The sequence below is a fragment of the Rana temporaria genome, chromosome 12 (genome assembly GCF_905171775.1).
Source record: "Rana temporaria chromosome 12, aRanTem1.1, whole genome shotgun sequence".
Classification (NCBI taxonomy): domain Eukaryota; kingdom Metazoa; phylum Chordata; class Amphibia; order Anura; family Ranidae; genus Rana; species Rana temporaria.
Window position 1 is genome coordinate 135,563,969 of NC_053500.1, and position 21,460 is coordinate 135,585,428.

The window sequence follows — 21,460 nt, forward strand, 5'->3', positions numbered from 1 at the left end:
TGTTGCCAGCGGTTTAGACATTAATGGCTGTGTGTTGAGTTATTTTGAGGGGACAGCAAATTTACACCGTTATACAAGCTGTTCACTCACTACACAACATTGTAGCAAAGTGTCATTTCTTCAGTGTCGTCACATGAAAAGATAGAAGAAAATATTTACACAAATGTGAGGGGTGTACTTACTTTTGTGAGATACTGTAAGTTATATTATATAGGAGTGACATCACCGCTCTCCAGACATCTTATATTATATAGGAGTGACATCACCGCTCTCCAGATATATTATATAGGAGTGACATCACCGCTCTCCAGACATCTTATATTATATAGGAGTGACATCACCGCTCTCCAGATATATTATATAGGAGTGACATCACCGCTCTCCAGACATCTTATATTATACAGGAGTGACATCACCGCTCTCCAGACATCTTATATTATACAGGAGTGACATCACCGCTCTCCAGACATCTTATATTATACAGGAGTGACATCACCGCTCTCCAGACATCTTATATTATATAGGAGTGACATCACCGCTCTCCAGATATATTATATAGGAGTGACATCACCGCTCTCCAGACATCTTATATAGGAGTGACATCACCGCTCTCCAGACATCTTATATTATACAGGAGTGACATCACCGCTCTCCAGACATCTTATATTATACAGGAGTGACATCATCTCTCTCCGGATATCTTATATTATATAGGAGTGACATCACCGCTCTCCAGATATCTTATATTATACAGGAGTGACATCACCGCTCTCCAGACATCTTATATTATACAGGAGTGACATCACCGCTCTCCAGACATCTTATATTATACAGGAGTGACATCACCGCTCTCCAGATATCTTATATAGGAGTCACATTGCCACTCCTCAGATATGTTATATTATATAGGAGTGACATCACCGCTCTCTAAATATCAGCCACATTATTCAGAAGTGACATCACCGCTCTCCAGACATCTTATATTATACAGGAGTGACATCACCGCTCTCCAGACATCTTATATTATACAGGAGTGACATCATCTCTCTCCGGATATCTTATATTATATAGGAGTGACATCACCGCTCTCCAGATATCTTATATTATACAGGAGTGACATCACCGCTCTCCAGACATCTTATATTATACAGGAGTGACATCACCGCTCTCCAGATATCTTATATAGGAGTCACATTGCCACTCCTCAGATATGTTATATTATATAGGAGTGACATCACCGCTCTCTAAATATCAGCCACATTATTCAGAAGTGACACCACCGCTCTCCAGATATAAGTTATATATACTGTGTAATGTTCTCATTAAAGTGTGACAGTCTACAGCAGAGGATACAGGAACGAGGAGATGTTGGGGGTTGTCTTGCATTCATCTTTCCATATATGTACAAAACGCTGGAGAAATCAGGAAACGAATCTGAGAACACACATGAAATGAAACTACACACACACACACCGTAGTGGTAAATCTGGTTTATTGGCAGAATAATTTAAAAAGATGACAGGTTTGGTTAGTAAATGTTTGGCACGTGAGCTCCTCATTACCACTCCCCAGATAGGAGTTAGCTTAGGTTACGTCTTCTGTGTCCTGGAAGGGTGGAAGCTGCTAATCACACCATCACGTTACTGTGCGGTCAACTGCAACCTCCAAATCCAGCAAGGCCGGGCGACAGGAAGAAGATCCCAATGGGCAATGACTGCAACCTTCCAGACCAGGTAAATATAATATGGATATGTCAGTTATTTCGCTTCTCTAGAATCATTTGTCAGTGTGTGGGGATCATGGTACACTATAGGGTCTTTATGAAGACTGGAAAAATCATGGGACACAATGGGGCATTTGCAAAGATTGGCTGTTGGCAGAGTCATGGGACACGACGCAGTATTTTTAAAGATTGGCTGTTGTTGGAAGAGTCATGGGACACATTGGGGTAATAATATAGATTGGCTGGTGGAAGAGTCATGGTGCACAATGGGGTATTTATATAGATTGGCTGTTGGAATAGTGATGGGACATGATGGGGTATTTACAAAGATTGGCTGTTGTTGGAAGAGTCATTGGACACAATGGGGTATTTACAAAGATTAGCTGTTGTTGGAAGAGTCATGGGACACATTGGGGTAATAATATAGATTGGCTGTTGGAAGAGTCATGGGACACAATGGGGTATTTACAAAGATTGTCTGTTGGAATAGTGATGGGACATGATGGGGTATTTACAAAGATTGGCTGTTAAAAGAATCAAGGTAGACGATGGGGTATTTACAAAGATTGGCTGTTGTTGGAAGAGCCATTGGACACAACGGGGTAATTATATAGATTAGCTGGTGGAAGAGTCATGGGACACTATGTGGTATTTTTTTTAAAGATTGTCTGTTGGAAGAGTCAAGGGACACAAAGTGGTATTTTTAAAGATTGGCTGTTGTTGGAAGAGTCATGGGACACAATGGGGTATTGACGAAGATTGCTGTTGGAATAGTGATGGGACACGATGGGGTATTTACGAAGATTACTGTTAGAATAGTGATGGTACACGATGGGGTATTTACGAAGATTGGCTGTTGTTGGAAGAGTCATTGGACACAACGGGGTAATTATATAGATTAGCTGGTGGAAGAGTCATGGGACACGATGTGGTATTTTTTTTAAAGATTGGCTTTTGGAAGAGTCATAGGACACGATGCATTATTTATAAAGATTGGCTGCTGAAAACAATCATGGGCTACGATGGAGTATTTTTATTGAGCCTCATGCACAGGGACACACGCGGGCATGCAGTGTATAGCCGCCCCTAGTAACAAAAGGCTGAATGCTAGCTGTACTTAACATAAACTCCAATCCAAGAACATGCAACAGCCGTGTTCCAGCACATATGCCCATGTGCGTACCTTTGCAAATATGGTGTAGACGCATGTACAGCTTGCATTCAAACATGTATTACTATGGGTGGTTGTATGCTGCAGCTGCCTCATGCTCTCAATTTGGGCAAGACTCACAAAAGCTTCCATGTGCATGAGGGCCTTAGGTTTGACTACTGGAGAAGTCATGGGACAGGATGGGTCTTTTTCTAAAGATTGGCTGCTAAAAGCGCCATTACACATCACAAGGTAGATATGAAGAATGGTTGTGGGAGGAGTAATGGGACAACATGTAGTATTTAAATAGATTGACTGCTGGATGGGTCATGGGACATGATTGGTATCTATAAAGATTGGCTGTTGGACGAATCGTAAAACATGATGATTGGTATTTATGATTGATTGAGGAGTCATAGGAGATGATTGGAATTTATATAAAGATTGTTTTCTTGAGGAGTCATTTAAAACATAATTTGTATTTCTAAAGGATGGCTGTGGAAGGGGCATACAAGGGCATTTATGTAGACAGGCTGCTGTTGAGTCATGGGACATGATTGGGGTAGTTAGAAAGGTTGGCTGCTGGAAAAGTTGTGGGAAACAATAGGGTATTTTTATAGATTGGCTGCTGGAGTGGTTGTGGTCCATTAGTTAGGTTTTTATATAAAATTTGGGTGCTGGAGGAGATGTGGACCCTGATTAGGTATTTATATTGATTGGATGATGGAGGAGTTGTGGACCATGATTAGGTATTTATATGGAGGAGTTGTGGACCATGAATAGGTATTTATATGGAGGGGTTGTGGACCAGGATCAAGTATTAATATAAATTGTCTGCTGGAGGAGTTGTGAACCAGGACTGGGTATTTGTATGGAGGAGTTGTGGACCGTGATTAGTTATTTATATAGATTGACTTGTGGAGGAGTTGTGGACCATGATTAGGTATTTATACCTAAAAGCCGCTGGAGGGGTTGTGGACAACAATTAGGTATTTAGATGGATTGGCTGCTAAAGGGGTGGTGGACCATGACTGGGTATTTATATAGATTGATTGCTGGAGGGGTTGAGGACCATGATCAGATATTTTTACCAATTGGCTGCTGGAGGAGTTGTGGACCATGATTAGGTATTTATACCTAAAAGCTGCTGGAGGGGTTGTGTGTGGACCATGACTAGGTATTTAGATAGACTGGCTGCTGGAGGGGTGGCAGACCATGACTGGGTATTTTATATAGATTGGTTGCTGGAGGAGTTGAGGACCATGATCAGATATTTTTACTGATTGGCTGCTGGAGGGGTTGTGGACCATGATTAGGTATTTAGATGGGTTGGCTGCTGGAGGAGTTGTGGACCACGATTAGGTATTTAGATGGATTGGCTGCTGGAGGAGTTGTGGACCACGATTAGGTATTTAGATGGATTATCTGCTGGAGGGGTTGTGGACCACGATTAGGTATTTAGATGGATTGGCTGCTGGAGGGGTTGTGGACAATGACTGGGTATTTATATAGATTGCTTGCTGGAGGAGTTGAGGACCATGATCAAATATTTTTACCGATTGGCTGCTAAAGGGGTTGTGGACCACGATTAGGTATTTAGATGGATTGGCTGCTGGAGGGGTTGTGGACCACGATTAGGTATTTAGATGGATTGGCTACTGGAGGGGTTGAGGACCATGATCAGATATTTTTACTGATTGGCTGCTGGAGGAGTTGTGGACCACGATTAGGTATTTAGATGGATTGGCTGCTGGAGGAGTTGTGGACCATGATTAGGTTATTTATAAAGATCAGCAAAGATTAGGACTTCTCTTTTGTGGAACTTTAGCTTCGCCTTCGTAGGATTTTGAATGGAATGACAAACATTTTAGAAAACCGTGAAAACAAAATAAAAAGATGCTTTGAGGAAAGTGTCATTATCAGCTTCCCGCCACTGAAAATAATGAATTACGCCCACCTTACAAAGAGAGTGGTTTTCTTCCCCAAATGAAACATTTCCTTTAAAAATAGAGAATTTTTCACACACTACAATCTGTTAAAGTAAACAAAGCAATTGCCTAGAGCAGCTGTATAGGCCAAACGGTTAGGATCCAGATTTCCCTGAACTATAAGCCCAAAACTTGGGACTGGCTCTTCCTATAGTGAGTGGGTGAAGTGGTAATGCTGCGATTTCGCCTTGCTGTCCAATCAGGAGTCATCCACACTATGTGCGTACTTCAGTCAATCTACAGACACTCAACGTGCCCGGCTCTGTCCTCCTCTAGCTTCCATGATGCTTGGATGCTACTCACTACTGTCCATTGTCAGAAAGGCACATGATTCATTAAAAAGATGATGAAAACTAGAAAAATATTACAAGTTGTAAACTTCATATTTGCATAAAAATAATAAAGAGTAACTCTTCATGATACATCAGGATTGGTGAGGAAGAGGGGGGGGGGGGTGTCCTTTCTAGCCAAGGCTCCGATGGTGGACAGTTGTCATATTAGTGAGGAAGAGGGTGTCCTGCCTGGCTGAGGTTCCGATGGCGAGAATCTCTCGTATTAGTGAGGAAGAGGGTGTCCTGCCTGGCAAAGGTTCCGATGGCGAGAATCTCTCGTATTAGTGAGGAAGAGGGTGTCCTGCCTGGCTGAGGTTCCGATGGTGAGAATCTCTCGTATTAGTGAGGAAGTGGGTGTCCTGCCTGGCTGAGGTTCCGATGGTGAGAATCTCTCGTATTAGTAAGGAAGAGGGTGTCCTGCCTGGCTGAGGTTCCGATGGTGAGAATCTCTCGTATTAGTGAGGAAGTGGGTGTCCTGCCTGGCTGAGGTTCTAATGACAGACAACAGTTCTATTAATAGTTAAGAAGGGGGTGTCCTCCTTGGCCGAGGCTCTGATGGTGGACAGCCCTCATATTAGTGGGTGCCCAGCCTGGCTGAGACTGATGACAGGTAGTTCTATTATTTCTTAGGAAGTGAGTGTCCTTCCTGGCCAAGGCCTCAATGGTGGGCAGCTGTCATTAGTTCGGAGGAGGGGGTGTCCTGCCTCACAGAGGCTCTGATGGTAGACAGTTCTCGTATTAGTGAGGAAAGGGGTGTTCTGCCTGGCTAAGACTCTGAAGACAAAGAGTTCCATTACTTAGGAAGTGGATGTCCTTCCTGGCCAAGGCTTTAATGGTGGACAGCTGTCATATTAGTTTGGAAGAGGGGTGTCCTGCCTCACAGAGGCTCCGATGGCGGACAGTTCTCGTATTAGTAAGGAAAGGGGGTGTCCTGCTTGGCCAAGACTGAAGACAAATAGTCCTCCTAGTACTTAGGAAGTAGGTCTCCTTCCTGACCAAGGCTTCAATGTTGGACAGCTGTCATATTAGTTAGGAAGGGGGTGTCCAGCCTAGCTGAAAATCTGAGGCCGGACAATTCTTGTATTAACAATTTCCCTTTGAGATTAATAAAGTAAAGATAGGAAGGGGTGTCCTGCCTAGCAGAGGCTTCGATGGTTGATATCTTCATATTAGTTCTATTAACAGTTAAGAAGGGGGTGTCCTCCTTGGCCGAGGCTCTGATGGTGGACAGATCTTGTATTAGTAAGAAACGGGGTGCCCAGCCTGGCTGAGACTGATGACAGATAGTTCTCTTATTACTTCTTAGGAAGTTGGTGTCCTTCCTGGCCAAGACCTCAATGGTGGACAGCGGTCATATTAGTTCGGAGGAGGGGTGTCCTGCCTCACAGAGGCTCCGATGGCGGACAGTTCTTGTATTGTGAGGAAAGGGAGGGCCCTGCCTGGCTGAGACTCTGAAGACAAATTAGTTCTCCTAGTACTTAGGAAGCATGTGTCCTTCCTGGCCAAGGGTTCAATGTTGGACAGCTGTCATATTAGTTAGGAAGGGGGTTGTCCAGCCTGCCTGAAGATCTGATGGACAATTCTTGTATTAGAAAGGAAGGAGGGGGGTCCGATGGTGGAAGTTCTCATATTAGTGAGGAGGGGGGATTCTTGCCTGGCCAAGGCTTTGATAACGCACAGTTCTCATATTAGTTTGGAAGAGGGGTGTCCTGCCTGGCCGAGGCTCTGATGGCGGACAGTTCTCGTATTAGCAAGGATGGAGGAGAATGCTGCCTGGCCGAGGCTCTAATGGCGGACAGTTCTCGTATTAGCAAGGATGGAGGAGAATGCTGCCTGGCCGAGGCTCTAATGGCGGACAGTTCTCGTATTAGCAAGGATGGAGGAGAATGCTGCCTGGCCAAGGCTCTGATGGCGCACAGTTCTCGCATTAGCAGAGATATAAAAGAATGCTGCCTGGCCGCAGCTCTAATGGCGGACAGTTCTGGTTTTAGCAAGGATGGAGGAGAATGCTGCCTGGCCGAGGCTCTGATGGCGGACAGTTCTGGTATTAGCAAGGATGAAGGAGAATGCTGCCTGGCCGAGGCTCTGATGGCGCACAGTTCTCGCATTAGCAGGGATATAAAAGAATGCTGCCTGGCCAAGGCTCTGATAGCGGACAGTTCTCCTTCCTGTGACATGAAATAAGCAGTGAGGGATGGAAGACTGGATTAACATGTAGGGACCGGACGCATAGAGAGTTGTCCAGGCAGTTGATGGCTGAAGGAATATTAGAGCGTTTCTTGCAAGTCTTGGCCATGGAGAACAAGGATCCACCCCATCCGATAAAGCATGATGGGCCATATCCTTCTCTACCTTCATTGCAGAGTCTGTACACTACATACACACAAGGAATATACAGTCTATATACAGGAATAAAGTGACGGGCAGTAGCGACCATATCTTCCACACCGCAGGAAATTGAGCAAAATTCAAAAGCGCCTCACACCTTCACCCCCTGGTCCTGGTACCTTCTTCTCCGTAGGCAACGTGGGCACTGCGTCTGTTGAGCCTTACACGGAATATGGAAGACTGCTTTACATTCAGGACACCTATAAGAGAAGAAACAGGGCTCAGATGCTGCCATCTAGTGGATGGACATAGAGAATGGCAACCTGTCCTGGGACATGGAAGAACTGGCAGCATATTTGAATAGATCTAGTTGGTGAATTAGAAGCTGCTGTCAGGGATGATGTAATCCACAGGTGTCAAACACAAGGGCCGCGGGCCGAATTTGGCCCTCCAGGCCATTTCGTGTGGCCCTCGCACCTCTTCTGCAGCTGCTGCAGGAGAGCTCATGGCCTCCTCTGGTCCTACCCCAGACCCTTAATTTCAAGCAATGCATCCAGCTTCTTCCCAGCTGCAGCAGCATAAGGAAAGGGGGTGCACTGTGATGTAAGGGAGAGTGGGGGACTCAACTTCTAATGGTGGGGTGGTTCTTGACATCTAATGTAAGGGGAGGGGATGCGCTGGACATCTAATCTTACAGATACAACCGGTCCTTTTGAGGGCAATAATAATGCTGATGTGGCCCGCGATGAAATTGAGTTTGACACCCCTGATGTAATCAATCACTGGAACCCAAACACAATTCTCATCATTTATGAAAAAATAGGATTTTTGTACTCACCGTAAAATCCATTTCTCTGAGTTCATGGACAGACACAGCAGCCTTTGACCTTAGGGTATTATATCCTTCCTTCCAGGAGAGACTTCCTGGAAGGAAGGATATAATACCCCAAGGTCAATTTCTGCTGTGTCCGTCCATGAACGGTAGAGAAAGGGTCTTAGTTACCGTGATCTGCCGAGCTGGTTCCCGGCTATCGTGAAAGTTCCTGTGCAGGCGCAATGTGCTCTGCCGAGATGGTTCACGGCTAACGGGAAAGTTCCTTCAAAGACTGCGCAGGCGCAAACTTGCCGACGGAAATCTCCGAACCTCGGCCGGCATCCAGGGCGACGTGGATTTCGAGGAAAGTGGCCAGTCGGCCTCACGTCCTCGCTTCGCTCGCTCGGCCTCCTGGCTCTTTTTTTAACATCCTCCAATCCACAGGCATGTTAAAGAATGAGCCTGGATGCCGGGGGAGGTTCAGGTTCGAAGATTTCCGTCGGCAAGTTTGCGCCTGCGCTGTCATTGAAGGAACTTCCCTGTTAGGGGAACCTTAAGGATAAGTCACCGGCATCAGTTTTGTTTTAACTGAACCCATAGTGGAAACATGAGCAGTGCCTAGGTGTACCAAATAATAATAGGATAATAATTATAGAGCACCAACAGTTTGCGCAACACTTTTCACAATAACACAAAAGAATCTGGAATCCTGACGTCTCACCTGCAGGTTGTGTCAAACTGGAAGGGGTAGATGATCTCATTGCTGTTACATATCTGACAGATGAATCCTCTCTGACTGCAGAGATCACACTGAAAGACATGACTGCAGGCAAACTCCACAGCGGACTGAAGAAAAGGTTCAAACATCCCATCAGAGATCTGCAAGAGACACACATTACAACATCTGCCCGAGATATATTGAGACTGCAATACAACATCTACAAAATGATTGCACCAGCATAGCAGATTCCTATTATACAGAGATTTAAAAGGGGCTGTAAAGGTACAATTTTTTCCCCCTAAATAGCTCACTTCCTGTTCTTCTGTCTGTAACTACACACAGTAATGCCAGGATTTCTCCCTGGTGTGGAGTGTCGTGCTCGCCCCCTCCCTTGGACTACAGGAGAGTCAGGACGCCCACTAACACACAGCTCCTTTATCTGCAACGTAGAGAGCATCCTGACTCTCCTGTAGTCCAAGAGAGGGGGCGAGCACGACACTCCACACCAGGGAGAAAGCCTGGCATTACTGTGTGGAGTTACAGACAGAAGAATAGGAAGTGAGGATTTCTCAGAAGAAATAAGGACATTTAAAAGCAAAATGGAAGGATGAGGTAAGTGAAGGAGGACTGCACTAAGGTAAAGGAAGATATTCAGGAAAAAAACAATGTACCTTTACAACCCCTTTAACCAAGAGGTTTATAAGAAAGGCTTTTACATGTTGGTGGGTGATTTAACCTCTTGACCTCCGGAAGGTTTTACCCCCCACCCCTTCACGATCAGACATATTTTTTGCTCTTCAGCACTGCGGTGTCCCTGACAGCTCCTGCGTCACACAGATCACACCGGTGTCCCTGACAGCTCCTGCGTCACACAGAGCACTACGGTGTCCCCGACAGCTCCTGCGTCACACAGAGCACACCAGTGTCCCTGACAGCTCCTGCGTCACACCAGTGTCCCTGACAGCTCCTGCGTCACACAGAGCACACCGCTGTCCCTGGCAGCACCTGCGTCACACAGAGCACTACGGTGTCCCTGACAGCTCCTGCGTCACACAGAGCACACCGCTGTCCCTGGCAGCACCTGCGTCACACAGAGCACACCGGTGTCCCTGGCAGCACCTGCGTCACACAGAGCACACCGGTGTCCCCGACAGCTCCTGCGTCACACAGAGCACACCGCTGTCCCTGGCAGCACCTGCGTCACACAGAGCACTACGGTGTCCCTGACAGCTCCTGCACCCCACAGCGCACACACTTATTCCTGATAGCACTCTCACCCAACCACACATCCCAGATAGCAAAAGCACCACACAGTGTGCACTGATATTACCAACTTCCACATCATACAGCGAACCCCCCATATCCCTGACAACTCCCAAATCACACAGTGTATAAACCGGTATCCAATGGGATTGAGCCTGTCACCAAAAGCTGAATGTTAATGATGAGCACTGATAATATAGTTTACACTGATAACATTATTTGACTATGCTGGGAAAAAAAGCTGTTTACAAGACCTTCTCTGCGACACAATTTCCAGGTCAGTGATGCAAAAAGCATCGAAGCCAGAGGATCACCATGAGAGCTGAATGAGGAAACGGGTTTCCTTTATCAAATCCCAACAATGAGATTCCCAATACTCCAAATCTGCAACATTCAAAAAGGTGACCCTGACAAATTCCAAGAAAATACCAAGAAATTTCCCATACTGCACCTGTTTAAGGTCCTGCAAGCTGTATGTGTGAGCACAGTCCAGAAGGTAGTTGCGTTGATCCAAACTATGTAAAAAAAAATAAAAAAAATTAAATAATAATGAGGAAATGAAAAAAATATAAATAAATGGACGTTAGAAATAGCTAGCCCCCCCCAAGTGGGAGGCTTACAGCCAATGAAATGTCTGCAATTTACAGACCATAAGGTCTGCACGATGCCATGAAACTGACTGGCTGTTTTGTGTCAGAGCACATCACAAATGTGAGGGAAAACCTCAGATGCCTCCCATAATGCATCACTCCCCCACCATGTACATTCCACCCATAATGCATCACTCCCCCACCATGTACATTCCACCCATAATGCATCACTCCCCCACCATGTACATTCCACCCATAATGCATCAGTCCCCCACCATGTACATTCCACCCATAATGCATCACTCACCCACCATGTACATTGCACCCATAATGCATCACTCCCCCACCATGTACATTGCACCCATAATGCATCACTCCCCCACCATGTACATTCCACCCATAATGCATCACTTACCCACCATGTACATTGCACCCATAATGCATCACTCACCCACCATGTACATTGCACCCATAATGCATCACTCCCCCACCATGTACATTCCACCCATAATACATTACCCCACCACCATGTACATTCCACCCTACCCATCTACCACCTATAATACCCATTATTGTAAAATCCCGCTTCCTCACCCATACCTACATTATAATGAACAGTACCCATACTCCTCCCCCACTAATACCTACCTATTACTGCACATTCCTCATAGCCACCCACACCCATAATTACCTATTTGTGCACATTCCAGTTATTCCTACCAATTATTGCACAGTATCAGTACAGCAGTGTACCATATATGGGCGATAGTGGAGCAGACCAATGCATCTATTCACCAGTGCACCATCAATTATCCTGAAAAGGTTTATTGAAGAATGATCACAAAGGACAAAGTTTCAGAGCGAAGGACCCCTTCCATCAGGTATATGAGGACATGCCTGACAAAGGGGCCCTGCGCGGCTCCGAAACGTTGCACTTTGTGATCATCCTTCAATAAACATTTTGGACAATATTGGATGATCCGGGGTGCGCAAATATATGCGATGATCTGTAATGTCTCCAGCTGGCCAGCCATTGCAGCACTCACTACTTCTGAGCCTATTCCAGGAACATGTGCGATGAGAATATGAACAATATCTAGTGACGCAGATTGGACCCATTTTACTTAAAACCGATTTTTACCGTATATACTCGAGTATAAGCCGAGGCACCTAATTTTACCACAAAAAAAATGGGAAAACGTATTGACTCGAGTATAAGCCTAGGGTATCTATCTGCATGCCTCACTGTGTCCATGTGCATGCCTCACCGTGCTCATGACTAGACTTACGTTTAACATGGGAGTATATAGAAGGGGTGCCCGGCTTTGGCTTCCTGGCCATAGGTCCCCCAGACAGCAAACGTTGCACACTTGTAGGGGAGAACTGGGGCTACATGTGTGACAAGTTTTGGGTCCAGAGGACCTATGTTCAGCCGGTACCGGGTCCCCAAAGTTACCAGTGAACTTACTGTTTAACATGGAAGTCTATGGAAGGGGTGCCCAACTTTGAAAAATCGTTCGTCCCCAGGACAACAAACTTTGCACACTTGTAGAGGAACCTACATGTGTGCCAAGTTTGGGGTCCAGGGGATCTACGGCCGGCCGGTACCGGGTCCCCAAAGTCCTGGAGGTCAGGCGCAAAAAGATGACTCGAGTATAAGCCAAGGGGGGCATTTTCAGCACAAAAAAAAAAAATGTGCTGAAAAACTTGTCTTATACTCGAGTATATACGGTAGTTATAATCAGGAAGGGCCAGTGCTGGAATATTTGGATAAAAATAATTTATGCTTCATCCTTTCCAGTAGTACATCTGCCTCAGTTGCAACTGGTCTCCTTCTGCCTCCTATCCCACCTCATGTGACATCAGCGGCTCACCTGGCGCTCAGTTCCTTCACCGCTCCACTGCGACATGTCATCAGATATTCCCCGAGGAGACGCAGCTTCTCGCGGTTACGTTCAATGTCGCACATGGTCTTTGTGTGCTGGTACAGACTCTCATTCAAATATTTCAAGTTAAAGATCGGCTCGTTATGCACCATTTTCAGGAAGTTTATGGCCTGTCGGGACACCTAGAGGAACAAAAGACAAATTACAATGAGAAATCCCCACCATTCCTCCAAAAAGTCTTCACCAACTTCCTTTCATCTCTAGCGACCCCATGAACCCATTGTGACCCTGACCCACAGAGGAGACATGTCATCACCAACTTCCTGCCATCCCATGTACCCACTGAGGACAGACATGTCATCACAGACTTCCTTCCATTTCTGACCATCCTGTGTACATATATTTTTTACTCCTTGTATGTTTATCATTATTTCAAAGTGGTTGTTAACCCACAGGGTTAAATTTACATTATCCTCTCGGTTGATTCATGTAATGTCCCCCTGTGACTGTGCTTTATAATAAAAAAATCAGTCAGTGCATGCTATAAATTCTGCAGGGTGCCCAAACTTTTGCAGACGCCATTTTTTGCTTTCTGTAATTTTGAAAGTGTAAATGTTGGAAATAAAATCTAACTTTTTTTTGACATATTATAAGAATGTCTGTCTAACCTGTAATTTGATGCCTATTGGAGATTTTTCCATCTTTCTTTGGCTTCGTTATGCACAATAATACAATACATTTTTACCTGGGGTGCCCAAACTTTCGATCCCCACTGTATGTGTTATCAAAGCACTCTGCTCCAATCAGCTCACAGATCCCCTGCTGGTTGTAATGGAATCTGCCCCGTGTTAAAAGGGACTACGGGCCCTTTCACACGGGACGGATCCGTGATGATCCGCACCGTGAACCTCCGCTTGCTCAGCGGGAATCGCTCCGCTGATCCCCGGCTGAGCCGGCGAATGACAGGGCGGTCGCCGCACACTGTGCAGGGACTGCCCTGTCTTTTTTCCCGCTCTCCCCTATGGGGGGGATAGGATGAACACGGACCGTCTGTCTGTGTTCACCCGATCCGCTCTACAGATGGGTGGAAAAATAGGATTTTCCTCCGTCTGCAGGAGAGTCAGGACGCTCTCTACGTTGCAGATAGGGAAAGGAGCTGTGTGTTAGTGGGCGTCCTGACTCGCCTGTAGTCCAAGGGAGGGGGCAAGCACCACACTCCACACCAGGGAGAAAGCTTTGCATTACTGTGTGGAGTTACAGACAGAAGAACAGGAAGTGAGGATTTCTCAGAAGAAATAAGGACATTTAAAAGCAAAATGGAAGTATGAGGTAAGTGAAGGAGGACTGCACTAAGGTAAAGGAAGATATTTAGGGAAAAAAAAAAATGTACCTTTACAACCATTTTAAGCTTTGACAAAAAAAAAAAAAAAAATGGAACCCGATTGGTTTCTATTCAGAGCTGCCCCAGATTTTGCACTCCAGGTTTAGTAAATCAACCCCTACCAGCCACCATTTATAACAACCAGTTCTGGTAGAAAAGTGGATAAACTAATTTTCCCCATAGCAAAGGACTCACCGCTCGATCTACCATATCCCAGTTATGGACAAATCTAGAAGGGATGACCGATTTCTCATCCTGATGACACAAGTCACAATAGTACAAGGCAGAATAAGCACACAGCTTTGCCTTTCCAAACTGGAATCCAATTTGCTTGTGGCAACCTGCAATGAGAAAGGACATATAAATCATTCCGACACGGCAAAGGACAACTGCTCATCTGCCTGTCTGACCCACCAACACTGACCCACTGCCCCTGCGCTGCCACCTCTGAATCCCCACCACAGGCCTGCCAATGTTGACCCAACACTCCTGAACCACCATCGCTGGCCCACAGCCCAATCCAACAAACCTCCACAGCTGACCTGCCACTACCGTCCAGCCAATCCACCATTGCTGCTCTGCCACCACTGACCTGCCCTGGCTGACCGAGCACCCCTGACCTGCCAAAACGGAACCACCATCACTGATCCAGTGACCTACCATCATTGCACCCCCCACCACTGTCCTGCTCTGGCTGACCCACCACTGCTACACCACCATCACTGACCGAGAAACCAACCATCATTGTGCCTCCACCATTGACCCACCACTGCTGCATCACCACCACTGACCTGCTCCCCCAGATCCACCTCTTCTGAATCGCCACTGAACCACCACCTCTCCCCTGCCACCATGGACCTGCCAAGGTTAATCCACTACTCCTGAACCACCATCACTGGCCCGCTGCCCAAACAACCGCCCTCCACTACCATCCTGCCAACTCACCACTGCTGCCTTGCCAACAATGACCTGCCTTGGCTGAACGACCACCCCTGACCTGCCAAATCTGAACTACTGTCACTGATCCGGTGACCTACCATCATTGCACCCCCCCACCACTATCAACTCACTGCCCCCGATTCGCCACCTCCACTGACTCACCACCTCTCACCTACCACCACTGATCTGTCAAGGTTGACACACCACTCCTGAACCACCATCACTGCCCTACAGCCCTATCAACAACCCTCAACTGCCAACCCACCACTGCTGCCCTACCACCATTGACCTGCCCTGACTGACCGACTACTCCTGACCTAACAAAAATTTCAATCAAAGATTTGGTAATCTACCATCATCGTGCCCTCACCACTGACCTGCTCTGGCTGGTCCACCACTGATGCCCCACTAACAGTGACACACTGATCTTCTACCTCTGAACTGCCAACACTGACATGTCGTGGCTGATCCACGACCCTTGAATAATCATTGCCGGCAAGCAACCCCACCATCAACCCTCCCCTGCTGACCTGTTATCTTGCAACTACCATCCCCCACTAACCCACCACTGATTACCTGTCACTTCTGAAACACCACCAACCCACTACCTCTGCCTTGCCACCACTGACCTGCACACTTGAAGTTCTGCGTGTCCAGCCCGCTCTCAGTGGGAATATGGATAAGGTACTGGAAGAGCGCATGTTCCTTAATGTGGGATTTTATCTGATAATTTCCAACAGTCGGGAGAAAAGTAGGGTCGTCCTCAGACTCCAGGTATGCGGCACGGACCAGCTCTCGCCAGGCCTTGGCCTCCTGTCCGTTCTCAGCTTGCAACTGTAGGGAGCCTTTAGTGGTCACCAGACGGAAGCAGGATGGGCTACCAAGGCTAGAGTCCGGTAAAATGTCTTTCATCGTTTCAATGTTGTAAACACAATAGAGGGATTTCTCCGTGTCTCGGGGTAGGAAACATTTCAAAGCTCGGTCTGACAATGAGAAGACAAATCGAGTCCACTTCTTGTGTATCCTCATGTAAAGAACCGACTCCTTCAATGCATCTGGCTCCACCTCCAACGGACAACCCCAATCAAACACTTCAGATGGTAAGTAGCTTTCAATGGGGCTCTGAGAATCCTTATGTGGAGAGTTACTTTTCAGGTCCAGTGATCTCTGTGGAGAGTTGGGGACATTTAGAATCTCCCAGGCATCATCTTTGTTTGGTCTGAATTTTTGGATGGCTTCAGTTATCCTGTCTACCCAGTCCTGAGCCTCGTTTTTAGACGCTGCCCTCATATACAAACGTTTATTGTGAAACTGAAGATCAAAGCGCCCGTCCGTGTGGGCGGGGCCCACAGACTCGCAGCGCAGCAAGGAGCAAGTCTCTGCGCAGCTCTGCTCATCTCCGTCTGGTTGCAGGCGAAACTCGTACGGTGTTAGCTCGCAGTAATATGGCTTGTACAATCCTAAAGTGTTCTTACGCTCCAAAGCGCCCAACATCAAGAGACCCCGGAAAGGGTTGGAAAGTCCTGGGGAGGGAAAGGAATGGATCAGACACAACAATAAGGACACAGCAATAAAAAGTATCCATAAGGCTACACAAAAGGGAGAACACAATTACCCATCTGCCTCCGGTGTACAACGCGAAAGGCTTGGCCAGACTGGTTCTGCCCATTGGACTCAAGAGGGGCCGATTCTACGGACTGAGCTGGGAGGATAGGTCCAGGCTGGGCCTCTTCCACAGGAATCACGCGATCCACTTGTGTGAAATCCTCTTCTGAAATCCAACTTCTGCTTTTCTGGAGAAGACAATACAACAACAAATCCTTATAGGAACACAAACCATAACAAGAGGAGGCCATTATAGAAAGACGGGCAGCAACACTCTGTAAACAGCACCGCTCTAAACTAAAACTGAGGGTGTATTATGTGGCCCACAGCCCCAAAAATAATATTCTGACTTCACCAAGGGCCCTACACCAGGGCTCGACAAAATCCGTGCGCCTGGTCGCAATTGCGACAAGAAATGGCGACCTGGCACCCGGGGAAGCTTAGGCCTGCAGAAGGCCGCAAAGCCGCTGCCTCATTTACCGGCCGGCGCGATCACGTGGCGGGGGCGCATGGAGACCCAGGATACCCCATCTTGGGTCTCCGTGCGCCCCCCACCTCCCCTGCCGCGCCGGCCGATAATTGAGGCCGCGGCTTTGCGGCCTTCTGCAGGCCTAAGCTTCCTTTTGTGATCTGGCGCCATCTTGTGGTGGCCGTTGGCATGACAAGTAAAACAGCAATTCTAATGTGTTTTTCACTGCCATCTCCTTCCCTCTAATTAGAGCCCCAAACATTATATATATATATATATTTTTTATTCTAACACCCTAAAGATTAAAATGCGTCCGCTCGTGGAATGGCAACAAACTTTTACCGTTTAAAATCTCCATAGGCGACGCTTAAAAAATTCTACAGGTTGCATGTTTTGAGTTACAGAGGGGGTCTAGAGCTACAATTATTGCTCTCGCTCTAACGATCGCGGCGATACCTCACATGTATGGTTTAAATACCGTTTACATATGCGGGCGCTACTCACGTATGCGTTTGCTTCTGCGCGCGAGCTCGGCGAGATGGGGCGCATTTTTTTTGGGCTCCTAACTATTTTAGCTGGCTTGCTACGGGGGCACTCAGCATGGGGGGTGGGGGAGCCAGAAGTGCCAGCAGGGGACTCAAAAAGAGGAGGATCGGAGCTGCTCTGTTCAAAAACTACAGCACAGAGCCGGTAAGTATAACATGTTCGTAAAGGTAAAAAAAAGTTTTCCAAAGATCTACTGTGTTTTTTTTAATCTAATAATGGATTTCTGCGATTAAAAAAATATTAGCTAAAACCGCTCAATGTTATGCTTTCCTGTAAAAAGCAGAAGTTCCCTTAGTAGAATTAACCACCGGAGTGCCAGCACGCTGGTCACAAGGTGTCTGATTCACAGCTACTCACTGTAAGTTCTGCAGAGGATTCGAGGAAAAGCGTTGCGTCCCTCCGAGATTCCGGATCTGCCTGAGATCTGCTCTGAGATGGGATTGCCTGTGATTTAACAGTCTGTGATGGGAGCGCCTGTGATGAGTGCGCCTGTGATTTAACAGTCTGTGATGGGAGCGCCTGTGATGAGTGCGCCTGTGATTTAACAGTCTGTGATGGGAGCGCCTGTGATTTAACAGTCTGTGATGGGAGCACCTGTGATTTAACAGTCTGTGATGGGAGCGCCTGTGATATAACCTTCTGAGATGACAGCGCCTGTGTGTCTCTTGTGTCTTCCGCCAAATAACAGGCCACATGATTAGAGTCCTTTGTGTCAGTCGCATGGCCTTCCAGCACTGGGCTGTCACTGGATGAAGTTTCTGTAGGTGCAGCGAAGTCCGATGATGGGGTATCCAGGGCGAGGGGGCTGGGAGGGGAGCTGGGAGCGGTAGTGTCAGATGAAGAAGAAATCCCGGTGTCCATGTCCCTGAAAAAAAAAAAAAAAGAGAAAGTGAGAAGAGAGAGATAGTGAAAAAAGTGGATTGAAATTAAAGGAAAAGAAGGGAAAGTTGGGAGAGAAGACGGGGAAAGCGCGGGAGGGGGGTGGAGGGAGCAGGAGTGCAATGAGGGGGGTTTGGAGGGAGCAGAGTGCAATGTGGGGGGGTTGAGGGAGCAGAGTGCAATGTGGGGGGGTTGAGGGAGCAGAGTGCAATGTAGGGGGTTGAGGGAGCAGAGTGCAATGTGGGGGGGTTGAGGGAGCAGAGTGCAATGTGGGGGGGTTGAGGGAGCAGAGTGCAATGTGGGGGGTTGAGGGAGCAGAGTGCAATGTGGGGGGTTAAGGGAGCAGAGTACAATGTGGGTGGTTAAGGAAGCATAGTGGAAAAAGGCGGGGGGGGGGGGGGGTTGGAAGAAGAAGAGTGCAATGTGGAGGGTTGAGGGAGCAGAGATGAAAGCGGGGGGGGGGGGGGGGAGGAAGAAGAGTACAATGTGGAGGGTTGAGGGAGCAGAGTGCAATGTAGGGGGTTGAGGGAGCAGAGTGCAATGTAGGGGGTTGAGGGAGCAGAGTGCAATGTAGGGGGTTGAGGGAGCAGAGTGCAATGTAGGGGGTTGAGGGAGCAGAGTGCAATGTGGGGGGTTGAGGGAGCAGAGTACAATGTGGGGGGTTGAGGGAGCAGAGATGAAAGCGGGGGGGGGGGGGGTTGAGGGAGCAGAGTGCAATGTGGGGGGTTGAGGGAGCAGAGTGCAATGTAGGGGGTTGAGGGAGCAGAGTGCAATTTAGGGGGTTGAGGGAGCAGAGTGCAATGTGGGGGGTTGAGGGAGCAGAGTGCAATGTGGGGGGTTGAGGGAGCAGAGTGCAATGTAGGGGGTTGAGGGAGCAGAGTGCAATGTAGGGGGTTGAGGGAGCAGAGTGCAATGTAGGGGGTTGAGGGAGCAGAGTGCAATGTAGGGGGTTGAGGGAGCAGAGTGCAATGTAGGGGGTTGAGGGAGCAGAGTGCAATGTAGGGGGTTGAGGGAGCAGAGTGCAATGTAGGGGGTTGAGGGAGCAGAGTGCAATGTAGGGGGTTGAGGGAGCAGAGTGCAATGTAGGGGGTTGAGGGAGCAGAGTGCAATGTAGGGGGTTGAGGGAGCAGAGTGCAATGTAGGGGGTTGAGGGAGCAGAGTGCAATGTAGGGGGTTGAGGGAGCAGAGTGCAATGTAGGGGGTTGAGGGAGCAGAGTGCAATGTAGGGGGTTGAGGGAGCAGAGTGCAATGTAGGGGGTTGAGGGAGCAGAGTGCAATGTAGGGGGTTGAGGGAGCAGAGTGCAATGTAGGGGGTTGAGGGAGCAGAGTGCAATGTAGGGGGTTGAGGGAGCAGAGTGCAATGTAGGGGGTTGAGGGAGCAGAGTGCAATGTAGGGGGTTGACGGAGCAGAGTGCAATTTAGGGGGTTGAGGGAGCAGAGTGAAATGTAGGGGGTTGAGGGAGCAGAGTGCAATGTAGGGGGTTGAGGGAGCAGAGTGCAATGTAGGGGGTTGAGGGAGCAGAGTGCAATGTAGGGGGTTGAGGGAGCAGAGTGCAATGTAGGGGGTTGAGGGAGCAGAGTGCAATGTAGGGGGTTGAGGGAGCAGAGTGCAATGTAGGGGGTTGAGGGAGCAGAGTGCAATGTAGGGGGTTGAGGGAGCAGAGTGAAATGTAGGGGGTTGAGGGAGCAGAGTGCAATGTAGGGGGTTGAGGGAGCAGAGTGCAATGTAGGGGGTTGAGGGAGCAGAGTGCAATGTAGGGGGTTGAGGGAGCAGAGTGCAATGTAGGGAGTTGAGGGAGCAGAGTACAATGTGGGGGGTTGAGGGAGCAGAGTGCAATGTAGGGGGTTGAGGGAGCAGAGTGCAATGTAGGGGGTTGAGGGAGCAGAGTACAATGTGGGGGGTTTAGGGAGCAGAGTGCAATGTAGGGGGTTGAGGGAGCAGAGTACAATGTGGGGAGTTGAGGGAGCAGAGTACAATGTGGGGGGTTGAGGGAGCAGAGTACAATGTAGGGGGTTGAGGGAGCAGAGAACAATGTGGGGGGTTGAGGGAGCAGAGTGCAATGTAGGGGGTTGAGGGAGCAGAGTGCAATGTAGGGGGTTGAGGGAGCAGAGTGCAATGTAGGGGGTTGACGGAGCAGAGTGCAATGTAGGGGGTTGAGGGAGCAGAGTGCAATGTAGGGGGTTGAGGGAGCAGAGTGAAATGTAGGGGGTTGAGGGAGCAGAGTGCAATGTAGGGGGTTGAGGGAGCAGAGTGCAATGTGGGGGGTTGAGGGAGCAGAGTGCAATGTAGGGGGTTGAGGGAGCAGAGTGCAATGTAGGGGGTTAAGGGAGCAGAGTACAATGTAGGGGGTTGAGGGAGCAGAGTGCAATGTAGGGGGTTGAGAGAGCAGAGTGCAATGTAGGGGGTTGAGGGAGCAGAGTGAAATGTAGGGGGTTGAGGGAGCAGAGTGCAATGTAGGGGGTTGAGGGAGCAGGGTGCAATGTAGGGGGTTGAGGGAGCAGAGTGCAATGTAGGGGGTTGAGGGAGCAGGGTGCAATGTAGGGGGTTGAGGGAGCAGAGTGCAATGTAGGGGGTTGAGGGAGCAGAGTGCAATGTAGGGGGTTGAGGGAGCAGAGTGCAATGTAGGGGGTTGAGGGAGCAGAGTGCAATGTAGGGGGTTGAGGGAGCAGAGTAGGAAGGGGGAGAACAAACAGAGAGAATAAAGAGAAGAGCATTTCCAGTAGAGAGCAGCGACAGCAGCCTCTGTATTTCTCTGGATAAAAGGGAACATAAACAATGAATGCTTCCATAAGTCCTGGCATAGGAGAAAAGAGAACAGTATAGTCATACTACACGCAGGGACAGC

At 48.1% G+C, this 21,460-nt stretch overlaps 1 protein-coding gene across 3 annotated transcripts in view; it reads right to left on the reverse strand.

The window, feature by feature from the left end:
* Window positions 1-1,475: 1,475 nt before the first annotated feature.
* PLEKHM1 (pleckstrin homology and RUN domain containing M1) overlaps window positions 1,476-21,460 on the reverse strand; it is a 33,677-nt gene continuing 13,692 nt past the window's right edge. The window contains exons 5-13 of one of the 3 annotated variants that reach the window (XM_040330855.1): window positions 18,330-18,600; window positions 18,093-18,179; window positions 16,731-16,908; window positions 15,745-16,638; window positions 14,372-14,517; window positions 12,784-12,977; window positions 10,771-10,834; window positions 9,057-9,214; window positions 1,476-7,781 (exon numbers count right to left, since the gene is read on the reverse strand). In XM_040330855.1, coding sequence (XP_040186789.1) covers window positions 7,673-7,781; window positions 9,057-9,214; window positions 10,771-10,834; window positions 12,784-12,977; window positions 14,372-14,517; window positions 15,745-16,638; window positions 16,731-16,908; window positions 18,093-18,179; window positions 18,330-18,600 — 2,101 coding nt within the window. In that variant the 3' untranslated portion in view covers window positions 1,476-7,672. Of the gene's footprint in view, window positions 7,782-9,056; window positions 9,215-10,770; window positions 10,835-12,783; window positions 12,978-14,371; window positions 14,518-15,744; window positions 16,639-16,730; window positions 16,909-18,092; window positions 18,601-21,460 lie in introns of all 3 variants that reach the window. The other 2 variants (XM_040330854.1, XM_040330853.1) reach the window with 2 other exon arrangements.